The sequence below is a fragment of the Trichoderma camerunense genome (assembly GCF_050948025.1).
Source record: "Trichoderma camerunense strain CBS 138272 chromosome Unknown V8C40scaffold_11, whole genome shotgun sequence".
In the NCBI taxonomy this organism is placed as follows: Eukaryota; Fungi; Ascomycota; class Sordariomycetes; order Hypocreales; family Hypocreaceae; genus Trichoderma; species Trichoderma camerunense.
The window spans coordinates 1454084-1473288 of NW_028145359.1; the positions used below are offsets into that span (position 1 = coordinate 1454084).

The 19205-nt window shown below is 46.5% G+C and overlaps 9 protein-coding genes across 9 annotated transcripts; 7 read left to right on the forward strand and 2 right to left on the reverse strand.

Annotated features, from left to right (window-relative positions):
* Positions 1–399: 399 nt before the first annotated feature.
* Positions 400–2884, forward strand: V8C40DRAFT_275643 (CDP-alcohol phosphatidyltransferase family protein; the record flags this gene model as incomplete). Its single annotated transcript, XM_083220752.1, has 6 exons — positions 400–437; positions 510–547; positions 694–848; positions 919–1337; positions 1899–2527; positions 2643–2884. 6 exons carry the CDS (start codon positions 400–402, stop codon positions 2882–2884), a joined length of 1521 nt encoding a protein of 506 aa, XP_083072370.1.
* Positions 2885–3504: 620 nt separating this feature from the next.
* On the forward strand, positions 3505–5276 carry V8C40DRAFT_248594 (GDP-mannose 4,6-dehydratase). Its single transcript, XM_083216580.1, has 5 exons — positions 3505–3705; positions 3779–4122; positions 4183–4369; positions 4421–4667; positions 4758–5276. The coding sequence occupies exons 1-5, from the start codon at positions 3657–3659 to the stop codon at positions 5194–5196; spliced, it is 1266 nt and encodes a 421-aa protein (XP_083072371.1). The 5' UTR covers positions 3505–3656; the 3' UTR covers positions 5197–5276.
* Positions 5277–6239: 963 nt separating this feature from the next.
* Positions 6240–8589, forward strand: V8C40DRAFT_248598 (glutathione synthetase ATP-binding domain-like protein). Its single transcript, XM_083216581.1, has 2 exons — positions 6240–6384; positions 6455–8589. Exons 1-2 carry the CDS (start codon positions 6279–6281, stop codon positions 8401–8403), a joined length of 2055 nt encoding a protein of 684 aa, XP_083072372.1. The 5' UTR covers positions 6240–6278; the 3' UTR covers positions 8404–8589.
* Positions 8590–8701: 112 nt separating this feature from the next.
* On the reverse strand, positions 8702–10431 carry V8C40DRAFT_280336 (bZIP transcription factor; the record flags this gene model as incomplete). The annotated part of the gene is made up of 3 exons (XM_083221386.1): positions 8702–8826; positions 9031–10179; positions 10266–10431. 3 exons carry the CDS (start codon positions 10429–10431, stop codon positions 8702–8704), a joined length of 1440 nt encoding a protein of 479 aa, XP_083072373.1.
* A 576-nt stretch (positions 10432–11007) lies between these two features.
* On the forward strand, positions 11008–12048 carry V8C40DRAFT_280337 (uncharacterized protein; the record flags this gene model as incomplete). The annotated part of the gene is made up of 2 exons (XM_083221387.1): positions 11008–11671; positions 11947–12048. Exons 1-2 carry the CDS (start codon positions 11300–11302, stop codon positions 12046–12048), a joined length of 474 nt encoding a protein of 157 aa, XP_083072374.1. The 5' UTR covers positions 11008–11299.
* A 929-nt stretch (positions 12049–12977) lies between these two features.
* V8C40DRAFT_280339 (uncharacterized protein) lies at positions 12978–13751 on the forward strand (the record flags this gene model as incomplete). The annotated part of the gene is made up of 2 exons (XM_083221388.1): positions 12978–13260; positions 13354–13751. 2 exons carry the CDS (start codon positions 12978–12980, stop codon positions 13749–13751), a joined length of 681 nt encoding a protein of 226 aa, XP_083072375.1.
* A 1621-nt stretch (positions 13752–15372) lies between these two features.
* V8C40DRAFT_248602 (uncharacterized protein) lies at positions 15373–16891 on the forward strand. Its single transcript, XM_083216582.1, has 2 exons — positions 15373–16465; positions 16521–16891. The coding sequence occupies exon 1, from the start codon at positions 15438–15440 to the stop codon at positions 16458–16460; it is 1023 nt and encodes a 340-aa protein (XP_083072376.1). The 5' UTR covers positions 15373–15437; the 3' UTR covers positions 16461–16465; positions 16521–16891.
* A 1194-nt stretch (positions 16892–18085) lies between these two features.
* Positions 18086–18796, forward strand: V8C40DRAFT_248604 (uncharacterized protein). Its single transcript, XM_083216583.1, has one exon. The coding sequence runs from the start codon at positions 18345–18347 to the stop codon at positions 18525–18527; it is 183 nt and encodes a 60-aa protein (XP_083072377.1). The 5' UTR covers positions 18086–18344; the 3' UTR covers positions 18528–18796.
* Positions 18797–18893: 97 nt separating this feature from the next.
* Positions 18894–19190, reverse strand: V8C40DRAFT_267195 (uncharacterized protein; the record flags this gene model as incomplete). The annotated part of the gene is made up of 1 exon (XM_083219830.1): positions 18894–19190. A coding segment is annotated over one exon (297 nt), but the record flags the coding sequence as incomplete, so codon positions are not given.
* Positions 19191–19205: the final 15 nt, after the last annotated feature.

Below are 19205 nucleotides of genomic sequence, written 5' to 3' on the forward strand. Positions count from 1 at the left end.
ATGATATCTTGGCAGAGACAATTGATGACTATTTATGGCTTCTCGTCATGCTGCATCATTCTATTACGAAAGAGCCGCGGTATGTGGGTTTTGGCCTCTCCCTGACCTAGCCTTTGTTGTGCAGCTTGGCTCTAGTTAACCACTTCTGAATATATTATGACCAACGCGAGAAGAGGAGACCTTTGAACATGAATGTTAGGAAGATGGTGATTAGACGTGATAACACTTTACGTAGCGCTTAGAAGCCCCTACGGAGTATAAGATGGTAGGCAAATAACTGAAGAGGAATTGGCATCGCGCGGCCTATTAGGGCGATATTTTGTTTCGCGTCGAGGGCACTATAGCTAGAAGAGAAAATACAATATCTCTTTGATTAGGCAGTGGAAGCGTCGATTAAACATGCCAACCAATCCACAAGTCAAGTATGACATGCTCAAGTATGGAATGTCCGAACCGCGGCCAACCTTCTGTGAATATACAATAGAAGTTCAAACTGACTTGTAATATAGGCGGCTCCGTTTAGCAGACTACATTACTCTTTCTAATGGTAAGGAGATCAAAGTATATCAATCGTGAAAGCATTAGATTTTGTCAAGCCTAACCACCATGCCTTGTAGGCTTTTGCGGAGGTAAGGTTCCAGGTGATCACAAAATCATTTCTCGCAAGTCTGAGTACTAAACATTTGCATTTAGTCCTCGCCGTTTTCTGTGCCATGAGACAATCGTTTTTCATGGCGCATTTACTCATTTTCCTTGGATACGAGTTTGATCGCTTCGACGGGATAGTAGCGAGGTACAGGAATGAATGCTCCGAAATGGGTAAACAGCTGGATAGCTTCTGCGACTTGGTAAGAGCTTCTCGTTCATGTTTTCCCTCCACCCGACAAACTCTAGTCTAACAAGGCATACTGCATAAAGGTCTCCTTCTGTGTGGCTCCTGCTGTCATGGTCTATTGTGCTGGCTTCAACACCTTGGCAGATCAGGTAATACTGGCCTTTTTTGTCTGCTCTGGCGTTGCACGCCTCGCAAGGTTTAACGTGGCGGCGCATTTAGTGCCCAAGAGCGCTCATGGAAAGGCACTCTTCCATGAAGGCCTCCCCACGGCCTATGTCGCTCTCTTGATCTCCACAGCCGTCGCTGTTGCTGAGTGGACAGGTTACTTGACTGATCTAAGTCCTGGGGTAACCCTTGCTTCCGATTCCTGGCTTGCGTATCATCCAATAATGACCGCTATGCTCGTACTCAGTGCTCTGATGGTCAGTAAGCGACTTAAACTATATCTTGACGGAGCCTACAGTATCCCGGCTGTGACGGTCATCATTTTTGCAGGCTGCTGGTCGCACTCACCACTCCCCGTTGGAAATTTTCTGTGATGAGAGGAAAGGGAGAAGAGGGGAGGTGGAGAAGGTGGGGGGTTAAGGTAGGGGCTGCTTTGAAACAATGGCGGCATTCAAGCATTTCCATGATGCTCTGTTGTTAGCTGGACCAGCGGCTGTAGTGGGTGATGCACAAGGTGTAAAAGGGCGTGAATGACGTGATTAACATTGGTACAAGAGGCTTACGTATAATCAAGTGTTAATGACCGTTATGCGATGTTAGAAAATGATAATAGTGTATTCATATTTTCTATGATGCTTACCAAAACGTGCGTGCTAGCTCAGTAGAATACTAAATTATGGGCCGCCAAAATAAAAATTGAGGTTGGCAGCATGTATTCAAATCCCTGTTGAGGAGCTTACAAACTAGAATCAGTGTATAAAGAAAGACTTAAAGTCCTCCAGCCAAGTACAACCATTGATTCCAATCCGAATGCCTGGTTGGAGCATCATATTCCCGTCGCCCCCATCACTGCTTTCTGTGCAGGGTAAGGCAGATCCATATTGTTATTACTACCTAGGCTATTGGACATGTCTCTTCGATCCTATCTAGAAGCCGCTTACAAAGAAGTTCGACTGTCTTCAGAAGTCGCCCTCAGTCCCCTCCAACAGCTTGATTGCCGTCTGAAGAAGGATGCCGAGAATCTCATTCTGGTTTATGGTGGATCTTTCAATCCGCCACACCGTGGACACCTAGATGTCCTGCTATCCGCATTGCATCCGGTTGTGAATGCCGCTGCAGTCGTTGTGCTACCGAGCGAGAACTTTCACCTGCGCCACAAGTTGGCAACTAGCCACCCAGAATTCTTTCTTAGCCGGAGGCAAAGAGCTGACCTGTGGGCTTCCATACCTACCGTTCCGAAGAACAAGGTTTGGGTATGGTCAGAGACCTGGTATCCCTTCCTGCCATTTACTGAAGCGGTCCGGCGGCTTGGCGAAGCGGACGGATACGACATCGTCTTTTCGCATCTCATTGGACCTGATAATCTCAACGAAGCCGATGCCCTCAACAATTTACCATACAGGCTTCCACGGATACTTGTAACCAACAAAGCCAGGCACGTCCCGTCTCAGTTTTTGCCAAATGGGCAGCCAGCGAAGTGGAAAGGGTTTGGAGAGTGGTCTCAAGTTAACGCAGATGTTTCTCGCAGTAAGTACCCTCAATGCGCTAAACTATTAGTTCCAATCTTCGCCTTCTTGAATCGAAATCTGATTTGTGAGATTGGCTTCTACTTCATTTGGTTCGTCATCTCTAACATTTGTAGATGAACGAGCTGAGAGTACTGAAGAGGCTGTTCTGTGGTCATGCCAGAGCGTGGACAGTATTGGCCTGGGGAAGATGGGTTACTACTTAGAGTTCACCAAGAAGTCAGTTGGGCCTGACTTAAATTCGACGAGTCTAAGGCAAGATCTGCTCCAGAAACACTCGCTGGACGAGGAAGCTCTTAGGCAACTCAGTACACTTGACCTTCTTGACATGCTGCGACCAATCCTGCAGGTGGATTAGACGTCATGAACCAAGAGTCGAAAGCGGCTTGCTTGACTACGCTTACTAGTATAATTGCATCATATCAGACGTATATGCATACAGCTTAACGTAATACAGTGACTGTTTTATCATTCCGCAAGAGACTTTTCATCAGATGTGCTTGCCTGTTGGCCTGAAACTTGCCTTGTGACAATAATGCATATAGCGTTAACTCCGTGTGTTCAACGCCGAAATACAAATCATATGTCCATGCGTTGACGCTTGCCAGAGAAGGATATAACAATACAACGAACAGGCCACAGCGCGGAGGATGAGAAGTGACATACGAAAGCGTGATTAGAAACATGTCTTTTCATTTCGGTTCCTTCGCTCATGCAACAGTCTATGCTAGTTTGCCACCTGACCAAGCTGATGATGCCATTGTAAAAGTTCTGACTACAGCTTTTATACACCTACAAAGCCCACAGTACAAGGTCTTACTACTTAGAGTCATAATGAAGATAATGCCAACGATGGAGTAATACTGTTCTTGTAACTGCATTTGTCAATCGATCATTTGTATGTAGGCGCCACTGTACTGGAGGGAGCACGCAAGAATCATATAATGCCACGTTCTATGTGACTTAGAGATCAAAAGTCGTTGGTAACTTCTACAGTGGCTACAATCTTATATCGCAGTTGGATGATAGGTATATATTTACCCGCGCCAAGTCAACGGTTGATCAATCTGTATTGGCTTTGTTACCACCAACTCCCTTTCACGCATTTCTTCCACTTCGACTAGAAAACTATGGCGGTGATGAGTGGATTCTTCAGGCCCAAAGTAGCCTTCATTACTGGTGAGCGAAAGAGGGCTTCCAGGCCTGTCTTATGAATCCACAAACAACTATTCATGTAGCTGACTGTATACAGGAATCACTGGACAAGATGGTTCTTATCTTTCTGAGATCCTTCTGGAAAAAGGATACGAAGTTCACGGCCTAGTAAGATCGTCTGCTTCTAGGCGCGAAGCTCTAAATCGGCCCTTGCGTCCGGGGCTAACGATACACTTTGGTGATATGTCGGATGTCGGGCGCCTCGTTCAGATCTTAGGCAACATCAAGGCTGATGAGATCTACCACTTGGCTGCCCAGTCGCATGTGGCTGTGTCTTTTGACACTCCCATACAGACTAATGACACCAACCCCATGGGAACTCTCCGACTGCTGGAAGCAATGAGGATGCTGGGTATGGATAGAACTACCAAGTTCTATAATGTAAACACTGATCCCCAAAGCACAATGAGTGAGATATTCGTGGTGTTAATATATCTGCAGGCTTGCTCATCAGAAGTATTCGGTTCAGATATGCCAGCACCCCAAACAGAAGAAACCCCATTTCACCCAGTATCACGTTATGCTGTATCAAAACAGTTCCAGTACTGGATTACCGTGAACTTCCGAGAGGCATATGGGTTTCACGCATCTAACGGACTCCTTTTCAATCATGAATCGCCAAGGCGTGGTAAGTTTAGTTCAATTCAGTTTAGTTGGCAGAGCTAAAATGAGCATGAAGGAACTACATTTGTCACTCGTAAGATCACAACACAAGTAGCTCTGATTGCCTGTGGGCAATTAGACAGCTCCCAACTCGGCAATCTGGATGCAGTCCGGGACTGGGGTCATGCCAAAGACTATATGCAGGGCGTATATCTCATGCTCCAGCAACCAGTCGGTGGCGATTATGCTTTGGCGTCCGGTCAGGCCCACAGCGTCAGAGACTTTGTGGAGGCAGCTTTTAGGGTCATTGGAGTCAAGATCGAGTAAGAATTACATTTTCCCGTTAAATTCTTACATAGACAACTAGTGTGAGAAGAAATCGTCCTGCATACTGACATGGAAAACTAAAACAGGTGGTCTGGAGCGGGCTTGGACGAAGTAGGTGTTGATTCAGTCAGTGGTAAGATTCGCGTCAAGGTAAATCCGGATTTCTATCGGCCACTTGATAACCAGAATCTGCTGGGCTCGGCTGCCAAGGCCAAGCGTGTGCTCGGATGGACACCCACGTACACCTTCGAAGCCTTGGTCGAAGAGATGGTTCTTTGCGATATCGAAGCTGTCAACACTGGTCGTATATTTTCCAACTCGAACCTGGACTGGGTGGTTGGTGAAAGCCAAAACGCAGAAAGTTCAGACAATGGCATTATGAGCCATGGCCACAAAAAAGGGTCGGCTCGCCTCAATCCATTTGGTGAAGTTCAAACTCTCGCTGTGAATGACGAGGGGAGTCCCGATGGGGCTGAGAAGATCAGCCTAACCGACGTTAGATCGGAAACAGAGCTGGCAACCTAGGCTGCCAGATCCGTCAAGGAGTAGCGTAGACAGTATTAGGCTTGACAAATACATAGGTAGCAATCTCATTTAGGAACATGACATAAGCTTTGTCGAAAAGGATCAACCACTTCGTGCTGTACATTCCATCCCTGGCAAGAAGAGCCGACGGGTACTTGTGGGATTTGCCATCTAATTTTACATATGATTAGTTATCCGTGTCTCTGCGTACGAAGCACAGTAATAAACACGTGCTTTATTACCAATATTGGAAGGTGTAAACAGCTAGTTAAGCGGTCACAACAAAGGCTCCTCTTCCTTATCGGCCAAATGGTAAAAAAGGGTAATAAGTGAGTCACAGAGCAGAGCGTTATTGCAGTCTGCCGCGCGCCACTGATTCATATCCGCCGAATCACAGACGATTGCGCTAAAGACTTACGAGAACCATGCTCAGCCACGCCGCTAATACGGTGCTACCTCCGGGCCGCGAAGCCTAACTTAGCGCTAAGTTTAACTCTAAACCATACAGGACTCAGCTCGTGAGCAGGGGCAGGCAGAGGTTGGTGGATCTAAGCAAGCTGGTTCCTTCTTGCATCAGTCCCCACTGCTCGGCTGGAGGCACTCGACATTGCTGGTACAAAGAGTTTACGTTACGTACTTAGGTAGCTGCGTCCAGTGTACTTCATTTCAGTTGCGTGTGCCATTAAGTAACAGAAATGATCTGTACGAAAGTTCACTACATTATGCATTACGTGATCCTGGAGCTGCATTGCGAATGACATGCCACTGATTCATAGCGGGCGTCAGACGCAACTGGGATTACATATCGTTAGGTATAGCGAAGTGCCAAACTGTCTTGTTTTCGCATCAGGATATCCAATAATTACCTTATCTGACCTCAATTGCCACGAAGCAATTACCACAATGATGTATCGTAGGTAATGGATGATGTTAGCCGCGACAACGCGCATGTTGAAGTTATCATAGTAGATAGGATAGACTGGGTCCTGCGTAGCTCTTTAAATTTGCAATGCTCCCAATTCAATAATACTGTTAACTACCCTTGTCGAAGGCAAAAGTAACAAGCCAAAACAAGCCACTTTATGACAGCCAAAGCCAACATGGGGGATCAATTGCGGCTCACGACAGCAACGGTGGACGACTCCTTCTTGTCCGAGTCATTTTCGATCAATATCCCTGAATTTAAACGTCAGTCAATGTTACCCATTGCAAATCATCACGTAGACCATATTTACTCACTCTTAGAATGCTGGCACAGTTACCGTGAAGCTTTTGTGCCGCTGGAGATTATCGCCTTCTGTAGTGAGGGATGATGCAAGTGAAAGCGTGTCGCCGCATTTCTACTCTCTTGACCTTGTACTAAGCGTAACATCTACGCACAAAGACGACACGGGAAATGAGGCAAATGAAGAGGACGACAATGTCATTGACGGTACTGGCACTTCACTTGAGGCCATTGTACACAGCTGCCTTCTGACAAAGACACTCGACGCCCATGAGGGCGGAATCAGATCTGAGATCGAGGCTCTAGCCAAGGTAATTCTCGTTCCTCATGACGGCTATCTGTGCCGACACGATGTTCTGGAGCTTAGGATGGCACATATTAAATCCATCGAAAATGTAGTTCCATTTCGGATAGCCGGCAAGCTTTGTTCAGCAATCCAACCTTGGAAGCAAAAGAATCTGCTTCCTCTTCTACATTCCTCTCCTGGAGCCTTAATTTACAAACAATCTGTTTCTCCTATATCACATCTCGAAGCATTTGATCTCCTTGAAAGAGAAGTTCATAACAGGCTTTCCTTTGAGTGGGTGCTCCCAACTCAGGCACCGGCCTTAAGCGTGGCAGTGGTCGGTGGTCGCCCACTGTTCGATAACACGACAGGAGCATATGGCTCAGAGGGACCTTTCGACGCAGCACGAGCTCTGGGGATATCAGTTATTGTCCTCGACCGGCCCGGCCACTTCATGGAAGATGCAGAATACAGCCACCTCCGAGACGATTTCATTGCAGTCGATATGACCAGCGATGCTGATCTGCCGCAAAAACTTGCTGAAGCCGTCAGAAGCCGCAAGGTTGACGGCATCATCACGTTTTCAGATGAGTATGTTATTGCAACTGCAAAAGCAGCCAAGCTGTTGAATCTGGAGACCGAACCGGTAGAGTCGATTGTTGCAGCTCACTATAAGGATGAGACGCGGAAAATTCTCAATACCCCCGACTTTCAGGCTCTGCGACTAGACAACGCAGCCCAATTAGACGAAGCATCTTGGGCTGGAAAACTTGAAAGCTTGAGATACCCTCTGGTCGTCAAACCATGTCGCGGTGGTGCCTCTCGGGGAGTCAAGAAAGTTCAAGATCAATCGGGTTTACGACAGGCGTTGCTGCAAATGGAGAGAGATGGCCTTTCAAAGCACGGCATTCTTCTCGAAACATATATTAGTGGGCCAGAAGTTGATGCCAACATTGCGCTATGGAATGGCGAGCTTTTGTTTATCGAAATCACTGATGACTTTCCTTGCACAGCCGACGCAAGTGATGCGACTATTGCCGACAGCTTTGGTGAGACGATCATGTTATCTCCCACGCGATTAAGCGCCCAAAAACAGGAGCTGTTGAAGACTTCTCTTCACAGAAGCCTGCTCAAGTTAGGGTTTCGCAACGGTATTTTCCATGTCGAAGCCCGGGTTCAGAACTCATCCATGAGATATCACGATACCGACGGCGTCGTTGACCTTGTGGCTTCGAGCACTACCCCTCACGGTTATCCAGAGGTGTATCTCATTGAAGTCAACGCACGCCCTCCTGGCCTGGACTGCGCCTTTTCGACTCTTTACACATATGGTGTAGACCTGTGCGCGCTGCAACTGCTGCAATGCCTCAAAGATGGCAGCCGCTTCGCCGCCATGTGCAAACCTTTCTTATCCAATACACAGTACTGGTGCGGAAACTGCTTGATCCCAATCCATCGCAACAACGTATTAGTACCTGAAGGTTTCTGTAAAAAAGTCCTGGCAAGAATACCAGGCGATGCTCCCTTCGTTTCGAGGGCGGAACTGTTTAGGCAACCGGGTACCGTGGTCTCGCCACCATTAGGCGTCGAATTCCTTGCCTATTTTCTAGTTTTTTCCAGGACCGATCGCAGACAAGTGTTGCATATTTATCACCGTCTCTTGAAAACATGCAAAGATGTTTTGTATGGTGCTTGAGAGTATAAATAACCCTTGGCATGATAGTTGGAAGATAGCTTTGATATGTTGGAGTGTGATGATATTATGTCAGATGTTCTAGGCTAGATCAAACATCCATCTAAGTTTATGACCAATTGATCCCATTACAGCCCGCGACAAGGATTTGATGAGAATGTCTATGGATAGTCCGTTAGAAGCGAAAACAGTGAGACATCAATTTCCCCAAAGCCAGAGAATAGCCAAGCTGTCTATACACCCAGAGTCTCGTAATATTTGATACAACTTTTGTCGCTGCTTATCATCTTTTTCATATTCATCAGAGACAAGCTCCTATTAGCTCCAGCAAAGTCTCTTTGGGCAGGCGACCGGCCAAATGCAATAACGCAATAATCGCGAGCGCGGTCCCGGAGCAGTCTCGTTGCCATGCAGGACCATCAGATGCTACAAGAGCCATTAGCAAGGTCCAGAGAATTGGCATCTAGAGGTCCGTCAGCTTTACACACTTCACTAACATACCGGCACAAGTCCTTTGCTGGGTCTCTGCCTCGCTTAATACTATGGCACTCACTTCAGTAGATATCACTGTTCTAAGATGCTGACGCAAACGATCCGCGTGCGTTGTAGTATTCTGAGACGTTTGCTGACAGTCTTGCTCAAACGCACCAGTGTCCGTAAGCGGTTGCAGGACTTTCCAAGCCTGGCTGATTTCAGCGATAAGGACGGCTTCGGCCCCTTTAAGTACTTCCTCACCAAGTCCTCGGCGTTCTGAAGGCTTCCATCGTCTTGCACCCTCCAAGATGTCTGCAAACACCACAGGAAGCCTTCTGTGCCGGCTGAAGCGTTGCTCATGGAAAAGTTGCGACGCCTCTTCAAATTCGTCGACGTAGTATGAAGTTACTAGTTCGTCAAAACTCTCAAATCCCATTGCTCCGACACATTCCATGATGCTTTGGAATCTCTTATTCAGCGATAAATCAATCGACGACAGGACTTGAGCGTCCGTATTGGGATGGTTTGACGACGACGCACAACTTGGCAGATTGGAGGCGGCTGATTGGACTTTAGACAAAATAGAGACGTCTGGCGGTGACTTTGAACTGTTCTCAATGCTTTTGTCGCAGGAGCACGATTTCCAACCCTCTGTATTTGCCATTAAGAAGCTAAAGTCCAGCCCTCCACCAAGTTCCTGGGTGGGGAAAGGATGTGTGGCGGCAATGGGAGTAGCCAGTGAAGCAGAAAGGGCCTGCGAAGGACTTGAACACAAGTTCGGACTTGGAACATGCTGGTAGTGGTCTGTACCATGATTTCGTTTCCTTTTCTTTGTGCTACTGTCAACAATTTGCCCTCGATGCTGACCACGGCCAGCCTCTTGAGCCTCGTTAAAGTAGTGCAAGTTATCGCTCTGGTCCAGGCGGCCTGTTTCGTTTTGACTACGACTTTCTTCAAAGTGGTCTGAACCAGAACTTGAGATTTGATATCCAGAGATGGGGCAGTTTGTGAGGCTCGATCTATGCAAGATTATGGAGTTATTGCTGTTTGGAGTCTTTCCTCCCTCTCCAGCCGGTGAGAAGCTGGCTGTCTCTTGAGTGATTGCGGTTCGTTCGAGTTTAGCCATTCCAAACGATGTTTGTGAAGTCAAACGTCCAGCTTCCATATGATTCATAGATTCCGGGTCCGGCATAGACATGACGGCGGTAGTGTTGGGTAACACTTCGCCTTCCATCACTTGGGCTGTACCTTCATATCTAGCAATCCTTTCTTGAAGCTCTGCAAGACGTAATTTCACGCGGCGCCCTGTCGTAACCTCTATGTTAGTGTCAATGATCTAACAAGGAAGCCATATTGGTCCTATTCATGCCAAATATGTGAGTCTTTCTTACGATAGCTTCGTTGAGCTACCCTATTCTGCAACCGCTTTATAGCTCTGGGGTCCGTGACTGCTTGGCATTCTGTTTCTGTCGTGTTATTGCTGGTAGAGTAAGCTGAATTTGAGTGACGACCATATGATCTATTCAAAGGCACACCAGGCTCAGATACGCCAGACATTGCGTATTCTGTTCTAACGTATAACCAGTCTTGAAATTTACAAACAGTATTAGATGAAAGAGCAGGATTGTTGGATGAATGGGTATATATCTCAAAAGCAAAAGAGAGCACGCGAGCATCACAACTGATGTGACATTTACTCCCCACTTCGATGTATGTTGGCTGTGGCAGTTATGTAACAAAAGTACCACGGAAACCCCACGCTGTAGAATAAAATACAAGGGCATTGCCTTCGTAGTGAAGCGCTGACACTTTACAATCTGCATGTTGGTGATGAAGAATCTTGGCCATGTATGTCTGATTTCTAAGTACCATGTGCCATGCGAACTTGGATTTTCTTACGTATGTCTGGCGAGAGGGTAGCCTTGCTCCATAACCAGGCACTTGCATAAGCCGTTAATGCAGAAATTATCGTATTTTAATGAACCGTCGGAATGTAGATGTCAAAAGCCCATTTGGCACAATTCGTTCTCATAGAAAAATTTCCAGACAAAACACTGCTACCGGTGAAAGATGGCACAGCAGAGTTCAGCATAAGCGTAGATAGCAAGGGACGTGGTTAGCAAGAAAACTGGGATTCGAAAGAATATATTAAAATTATCTTGGGAGCTGTTAACGTCCTACCCAACAAGCCAAGAGCCAAAGCTGCTAATATCAAGGATCTGTTAATCGCCCACCTGTATTTCTAGGGCTGAGATCGACTCTCAGGTGAGGCGCCGCAATTCGTGACAATCCTGCCTTTTCAAAGCGCTGAAAAAACGGTCTTCAATAGTAATATCATCAGGCATAGAGTCCGTCTGTGTTTTCATTGTTGAGATGTGTAGGTTAGGTGTAATATTGTAATCAGTCGCAATCCCAGCCGGTCGATATGACCAGCACCGCTGGCGCCATATACAGTTGGCAATGCAACCAGAATATGCTGTCTCTGGCACAGCTCTATTGGACAATACTCGACCTCCAGAACAGGGAGACACGAAAACACCCAGAACCGTACAAGCTCTCGGACGACAAGGATGTCTGGCAGATCTTCGCCGACCAGGCCGACAACACGTTCCAAGAGATGCTCGGACATCTGAGTGGTTTTTATATCGTCACGACAGGTGCAAGCCAGGGTTACAAAGAAAACGTTGATCGTGCTCAGCTTCACACGGGCTTCCTGTCAGCGATCTTGTCTGACTTCAGTCTTCAGGAGGATGCCAAGAAAGACCTCGACAAAGTCCTCACCAACTTCGCCCAGGCTGTCGGTGGATTCAAGATAGATACGGAAGCGTAGACCAAGACTATGAACTATACCCTTAAGATCAACACCGTGCCAACCATGACGATTAGCGGAACGGCCGAGCATCCACTCACTGTGAACGTGCCCACAACGACGATCGTGTACATGAAGATCAAGGCGACGGCTTAGAAAAGCGCCATGAACGCTTGCAGTGTGGGAGGAGGAGCTGAACACTTCGAGTTCGACATGATGTACACCAAGACCAACTGCCAGCTGAACACATGGACTGGTACCAGAAGGCCATCCCCAAGTTCAACAAGATTATGGAGTTTGTCACGGAAAAGAACCTTGCGGCATACGGCGCCGGCCTGTCCCAGCCCGTTAATAACAAGGCTTGAGCGGCTTCATGTTAGATCGGACGGGGTACCAGAACTAGGTAGTAGTCAAGGCAATTAGAATAAGGAATTTCCATGGCCGTGACTCTGAATACATGTAGCCTAGCAATCTATGTCAATTGTCAGAACTCTCCATTTGCTCCCTGAAACGCCAACTAGAGATTCAGTATCTGAGTATACCTCACGTCTGTTACATAGACCACCAAACAAGGTGAAGATGATATATGGCAGGCTTTGAGGTCGCGTAGGCAGCTCAGCTCTAGGCTCAAATCGCCACAGAAAAGAGACAGGCCGCAATGAACCGAGCGTATGCGCCGGCCACAGAAAACACCACTACGTGGTTCTATGTCCTTTTGCGCAGCCTTAGTCTAGTCAATATTGATTAGCCAGTGGAGCACAGTCGAGGGAACCATGCCGAATGCAGGGCAACCCCGTCGTTCCCGAGGCCAGCTGAGTGCGGGTTGTATATGCAGGAGTCGTGAGTCGCATAGTATTTTCAGCTGCACTGCACCAAAATTCCTCCTTCGAACTCATATCGACCTGTCTAGACTACACAGCAACCGCAGGGCCCCTGGACCCATTTCCATGGGGTACGGGATGCAGCACCTCAACTGGGGGACCGGCAGCGGGTGTGGAGGCGAAACATGCGTAGACCTTATATCATGTTTCGATCGAGCGAGTTTCGACCGTTCTGAAATATTCAAACACTAGTCCTTCGATTATCACTAACAAACTGCTCTTTCGGCCTCCTCAAGTAGATGCTGCTGTACATTTCATATTGGACCCAAAGAGTTGTAAAGGTGACACGAAACCATACGAGACAGACTGTCGCCCCGGCTCTCCTGCTTTCGTTGCTCCGTCCTGGGCATCACCGTTCCTGTAACGATTGTTCAGTACCACAACTCGCCTGTTGTCTAGTCAAGAATACCAAGATGGCAGAGAGCCAAGCCTGGGATTTCCAGGGGTATTTCGGGAAGCCAAGCCACGGTAAGCAATACGAATCGCGTTGCGAAGCGCTCACAGACATCTCTGAAATGCTGGCGTTTGCCGTCAAATGCGCCGCCATCCTCAACCCTTCCCATCAGACACCTCAGACCGACGTTAGGGAGTATCTGACATCAGATGCTTACGAGATCTTGGCTGATGAGATCACTGCGACTTTCTATCTACTGTCCTTCCCCTGGCAAGAAAACAAGGAATACAACATTGGGTACCGTTAACTCAAGGCTGTGGACGACAAGTTCTTCTTTTCCGGCGTGCTCAATGCATTGCCCGATTCGAAACTATGCCCACTACAAAAGTTCACAGAGAGGTGTCGTGAGGTCATAGAAAATGGTGTTTGCGATTGCAACGGGTCGTGGACAGACACGGTGCTGACCTACACGTTCCTCGTTAACGCCGTGCTCACGAGCAACGTTGCTGGCGGCTCCGACAACCCATTCTATGTGCACCGGCCGATCACATACGCTGTGTTTGTCAAGGTAGAAACCTCACATCTGTCAGCACACTCTGACAAACACGAGCAGACTTTCCATGTCCGAGCTACGTCATGGGTCGCAAAGGCCGAGCTGAACTATGGCTTCTACGAGAAGCAGAGGGAGCAGTTATCAAAGCTTAAGGAAAGCCTTGAAGCAATACTGAGCAAGGAGGGCCAGATGATACTGCCAGAAATTGAGACCTTTTGGTACACGAGTACAAGTTCCTGAGTTTTTATTCTGGTTCTAGTAGCATTATTTTGACTCTGTTTCTCCATAGCTCAATTCTCAAGTCTTGCAAGAGACGCAAGGAATTTCTTGGCCTTTCAGGGCATCTTCTTTGCTGGTTCGGCCGCAGCGCAGTTGAGAAACATTTGGATACTCGGACTGCGAGTAATAAAGTTACCGTTATAGGGCTAGGTAAGGTTATAGGCATTGCTATAATTTTTCTCTTATAATCGCACACCTATTAATAACCATAGTACAACTAAAATCTACTATCGCATATTATGTCCAACGCTTTTCAAAGCTCATTATCTAATATATTTCCAATTTTATTACCTAAATAGTTATATTTCTATCTATACTATTTTAATATAATAGTATACATATGATCAATAAGATTTAAAACCAAAATACCTAGGCCAATATTATTCCTTCCTTCTCAAATTATGCTGCAAATAGTCAAATAGTGTCAATAAATTAATTTATAACTGCTACTGGCGTTAAAGGTAAAGTAGCCCCTTTTCCTGTTGAAATCTCTACTAATCAACTTTCCCATGTAGTGAATATTTGATAAATAGTCCTGCTTATACTTGACGACTTTTACTTATAATGTGCAAATAGCGAGAAAAGAAAAAGAGAATAACGCCAGTATTTCTCTTTTTAATAATATACCTCTGAACTGTCAAACCGTCAGCAACTTCTTCCTATGCGTCCGATACTCATATAACTGATTCTGATTCCGATGTAGTTGAGTCCGGTTCTGGTGTACATGACGCTGCTGATTCATCCGACAGGTGGGGGTCTTCTGGTTCGGGAAAGTTCCCCGATAGGAGTATCTGATGGAAACCCTGGAAGTCTGATTCCTCAGCAAGGAGATCAACTTCCAGTGCGAAGCAAATATCCGTGTAACTGGAAAGTATCAGCAGAACTCTGCCGCAATGGTTGAGGCTTCTCACCTCCATTTGTCACTAACACGACATCTGACAAGGAATGGAATCCATAGCGGCAGAGCAGATCGTCTCTCGTAAGGTGCTTTGCAAAGTGGAATCCTGCTTGTGAAATTTTCGTTTCCGATTATCTTTGGACAACTCACATAGAGCGTGAGAGTCTTATATTTTGCCTTCGCGTGAACCCCAAGATTGATGGCCCAGACAACGCGATCAACATGGTTGACGCGGTACCCAGCGACACCCCTGTCGGAAGCAAAGAGAACTACTACGGCAACGCCTCCTGAGCTCGGCCTCGCCAACACCTGAATAGAGGGTGTCGACACGCGAGGTACAAGTGAGTAAACGAAGTCGTTATGTGGTGCACGATGCTAGGAAGGGGAGGCCTAAAAGCTGGGCGGCGAGCTATAATGGTCTATCTGAGCTCCAAAGTACGCAGCACGAACGTAGCGCTTTTGGAGATTACTTGCGAACACTCTGTTCCCGAGATACGGTCGCAGCCTTGCGCAATCAGGCCTGGGCCGTAGTACATTTACGCAGACGGACAGCACGGCACATCACGTCATCATCACATTGAGCAGCTAATCCGCGTGCGAGAGGCACATGGGTGCCCCGCTGCCACATGTGTGTTGGGGACTGCATGCCGCACTTCGCATTTGTATATCTGCTTAGGGGACGTGAGTAGCATTCTCCCCATCTGATTAAGAAATCATTTGTTACTTTCAGAACGTATTGTTTTTTTTTTATGTGTGACTTGTTCAGTTTCCTTCCGCCAGCCTGGTACACCACAATTTATACGAAAATGGAACACCACAACCCACGTCACACTGCACCAGCATTAACTGGGCCGTTCCTTGAACATCTGAATAGAGAAATGGAGACAACAATAGATTACAGGCACCAGTCACTGGAAAGTTGCTTTCCGGAGCATCGTGATCATCTCTCTTCCCTCACTGACTACTCGACAAATCCATACGCGCATTACGCGACCGACAGAACGCGCTGGGAGACTCGAGTTCGGCCTGCACCGCCCTCAAACGGTGTCGAGCTTGAAAGCAGAGACATATTGATTGGAGCTTTCGATCATCTGGCATCGCAACATGATGTAGAGTCAGAGTCATTGAATCAATATGGGTTTTCTGGCCCAGCGAAATTTGAGAGCACAAAGTTTCCATCATTCAGCCTACAGACCCAGGGACTGATCTACACAAATCTTGGCACAACAAATGCACGTCAATCGCTACTAGCGCAAAACTCATCGTTGCCGCTCTCTCCATCAATTCTTACAAGTCAGCAAGTTGGTAAGATGAACGACATGCATCACATGGCGCTTCAACCTTCCGACGCAGGATGCTTACCACCGTACGACAATATGCATCACTCTGAAGCGCAGGACCTCTTAGGCTTGGATTTTGGCCCCGATCCTCCCGTACGATTAGATGATAATCAAGGGTCTGGATTCGAAGTTGCTCTGAGATGTCCACACCCGTCATGCTCTTCGAAGCTGCTCTTTACCCGACGATGCGATAGAGACAAGCATTATCGTCTTCATTTTCGAAAATTCTTCTGCAGAATCACTGGATGCCACATGTCGCATGAATTAAAAGGTACCAGGTCTCAAATAGGCTTTTCTACGATGAAGGATAGAGACCGACATGAAAAAGGCCATAACCCGTCGATAGTGTGTCCCTACTGTGGAAATTTATTCAGTCGGAATGATAATTTCCAAAGCCATTGCCAAAGACTACATTCGGATATGAGATCTTAGAGGAGGTATATCTAACCATGGACCTGGGAAGCCTCGAATCGCCAACTGACATGAGGGTAGAAAGCCATCCCCGTGGCATGGAGGTGTGAAGCCTCGATGATTCTGAATGGCGCTCAACTCTTGTCACACTATCTGGAAAGCCAATTGGCACGTGAAAGTTGTTCGCACCACAAAGATCCAGTTTGAGATGACGTAGTCTGTGTCTCTATACTGAAAGAAAGTCCCAAAGGACTGTGGCGCAATCGATTGCGGCAGACTCGTTGATCCATCTTAAACATAGAAAGAGGCTATGAATTTCTCTATCTGTTCTGACGGAAGATGGGTTATGATTATGAGTACATAACTAAGCAACAAATTATCTGAGATATCCGTCCGTATATCAGAATTTATAGATCGGCATACTAGCTATCTAGTGTCACATATATATGAAGTGTTTATCTAGTTCAAACCGAGTCTGTTAGTGCACAAATGTTCAGCGTGAGAGGATCAGGAGAGCGTGACAGGAAGACTTGTGAGTGTTCTATTATTATTGTGATAATTCTAGTGAGGGGCTGTCAATGACGAGAACTCCCTAGATATAATTGTGTTTCATACGACAAACTTGGAAATCAAGATGTGGCAGAATGAATCTTGACACTCTTATTGAATACCAAGTGAAGGGTCTACTACGTTGGACTACTACGACAAAACTACCGCTCACCACACCTACAAATGAGTAGTATCTCAGCCGTGTAAACGGCAGAGAAGGGTGATGAAGAAGCCCGACTGGAGCGGCCCAAAAGTTAATACAACCATCTGCCGTTCTGCTTTAAGACGCCTAGTCCAAGGATCCAATTCCCCGCATGCAGTTGCAATGTTGATCTCTCTGATAATCACACGTCTTCTGGGCGCGATCCTTATTGATAGGATGAACTAAGACAACAGTTCCAGCCTATCACCTCAAGATAAATTGCCGCCTAGCAAGGCGTGGTCGATTATGGCAACCAGTCGTTTAGGAAGATAGCTGAAAACCCCAAATGACAAGGATCAAATGCGCCCCATAAACTTGATTACTGGCCGAAATTGGCAGTTCGCCATCGATTTACGAGCCTTATTGCCAGGGGTTCTTTGACAATTCGGGTGGCCTTGCATCTATCCGAAGGACGTCGCATCTGCTTATGCTCGTGTCTGTAGAGCCTAGAACATAGCTTTGCAGTTAGAGTGCCCCACTACAACTTCGCCAACCCCCCAAGGTCGTCACGTCATGGAGAATATAACAATTTCAACACCATAAAGTTCTTATCATCATTTTGAAGCCAATTTTTAGTGTATAAGGTAACGCATAAAACATAGCCCTTATTTGAAAGAAGAGGCCTTTAATTGGCTTAAATAAATAAAGAAAAAATAGTAAATTAATTTTAGCTTTAATCCTTTCAATAGAACAATTTTCCATAAATAAATATAATATCAAGGTTTATCGTCAGAATTCGTAAGACCTGTTGACCTTAAGGGAGTGTGAAGTTGTAGTGGGGCACTCTAATACCTGCCTACTTGGGTAGTTTAGCCTGAATAGGCGCCACGATCATTCATCTATGATGATCTTTCTGAAGAATTGAGCTCTAACTCTTATCTCAATTTGTGAATTGCGCGCACGATGCTGAAGATACACCTCAGAATAGCCTCAATTGGGCTCTACTCTTCACTCAGGTTACTCTAGGAGTCTATATGAAGTGTCACTGGGAAACAGGTGTCAACAAGAGCATTAGAAGGATCATCCGACCAATCCATTCTGTCAATGGTAAAGCCATGATCGTGCTTTCTCGGACACAGTTCGTATTCAGTGGTATTACCACCTTGGGCATTTATTAAGGAGCGCATCTCTCACAATTCACTACTCACTTGATCATGGGCAACGCCTATGTCGCTTGCGTCATTACACTAATAGCTGTCTCTGTCGTTAGCCAGTCCTGGCTCCGTCGTTCCAGAGGTTCCCTGGAATTCTTTGAAAGCTGCGTTATTGCCACTGCAGGTTGCGTTCAAAGATTCACCCAACATCGTTGGGGCATGGTATTGACAAAACCCGACTGACAGTATATTGTCATGGGAATCGTCTGGTGGGGCGCTAGCCTGACCGGTGAGCTAATAAAATCAGTAGAGAGATAAACAAGTATGTAAGGGCATGGTGTCTGTGTGTAAGATATAGTAATGAGAAGGCTACTTAGTATCAATTAGTTTATTAAACTTTAGCCTAAGCGAAATAGCATACAGCGTTTAGGTGAGCAATAGAGCAAGGATATATTAAAATCACAAAGAGGGCAGTTCAGCAGAAATATTAACGAGTGTGGGGTTTATTTGTCAAGTATCACTGAGCATACACTATCTAGATCTAGATAGTTCAGGGTTCATAAGCTTCAATAAGCCACAACATTATCATCAGCTCCATTACCACAGACCTTAGTCAGTAGAAAACCTCCAGTCCTCCTTTGGCGCATCGCGAGCCTTATTAGTGGAGAAGCTCCAATCTTCCTTTGGCGCATCGCGAGCCTTGTTGGTAGAAAAGCTCCAATCTTCCTTTGGCGCATCGCGTGCCTTTTTGGTAGAAAAGGTCCAGTCTTCCTTTGGTGCATCGCGAGCCTTTTTGGTAGAAAAGGTCCAGTCTTCCTTTGGTGCATCGCGTGCCTTTTTGGTAGAAAAGGTCCAGTCTTCCTTTGGTGCATCGCGAGCCTTTTTGGTAGAAAAGGTCCAGTCTTCCTTTGGTGCATCGGT

Excerpts from the sequence above, each read along its gene's own strand:
- V8C40DRAFT_248594 (XM_083216580.1), top strand. The coding sequence starts at position 3,657 with ATGGCGGTGATGAGTGGATTCTTCAGGCCCAAAGTAGCCTTCATTACT. Across the intron at positions 4,123-4,182 it reads GAACTACCAAGTTCTATAAT|GCTTGCTCATCAGAAGTATT; the intron begins GTAAACACTGAT and ends ATATATCTGCAG. Across the intron at positions 4,668-4,757 it reads GTCATTGGAGTCAAGATCGA|GTGGTCTGGAGCGGGCTTGG; the intron begins GTAAGAATTACA and ends AAACTAAAACAG.
- V8C40DRAFT_248598 (XM_083216581.1), top strand. The coding sequence starts at position 6,279 with ATGACAGCCAAAGCCAACATGGGGGATCAATTGCGGCTCACGACAGCA. Across the intron at positions 6,385-6,454 it reads CAATATCCCTGAATTTAAAC|TTACCGTGAAGCTTTTGTGC; the intron begins GTCAGTCAATGT and ends ATGCTGGCACAG.
- V8C40DRAFT_248602 (XM_083216582.1), top strand. The coding sequence starts at position 15,438 with ATGTGTGACTTGTTCAGTTTCCTTCCGCCAGCCTGGTACACCACAATT.
- V8C40DRAFT_248604 (XM_083216583.1), top strand. The coding sequence starts at position 18,345 with ATGGGCAACGCCTATGTCGCTTGCGTCATTACACTAATAGCTGTCTCT.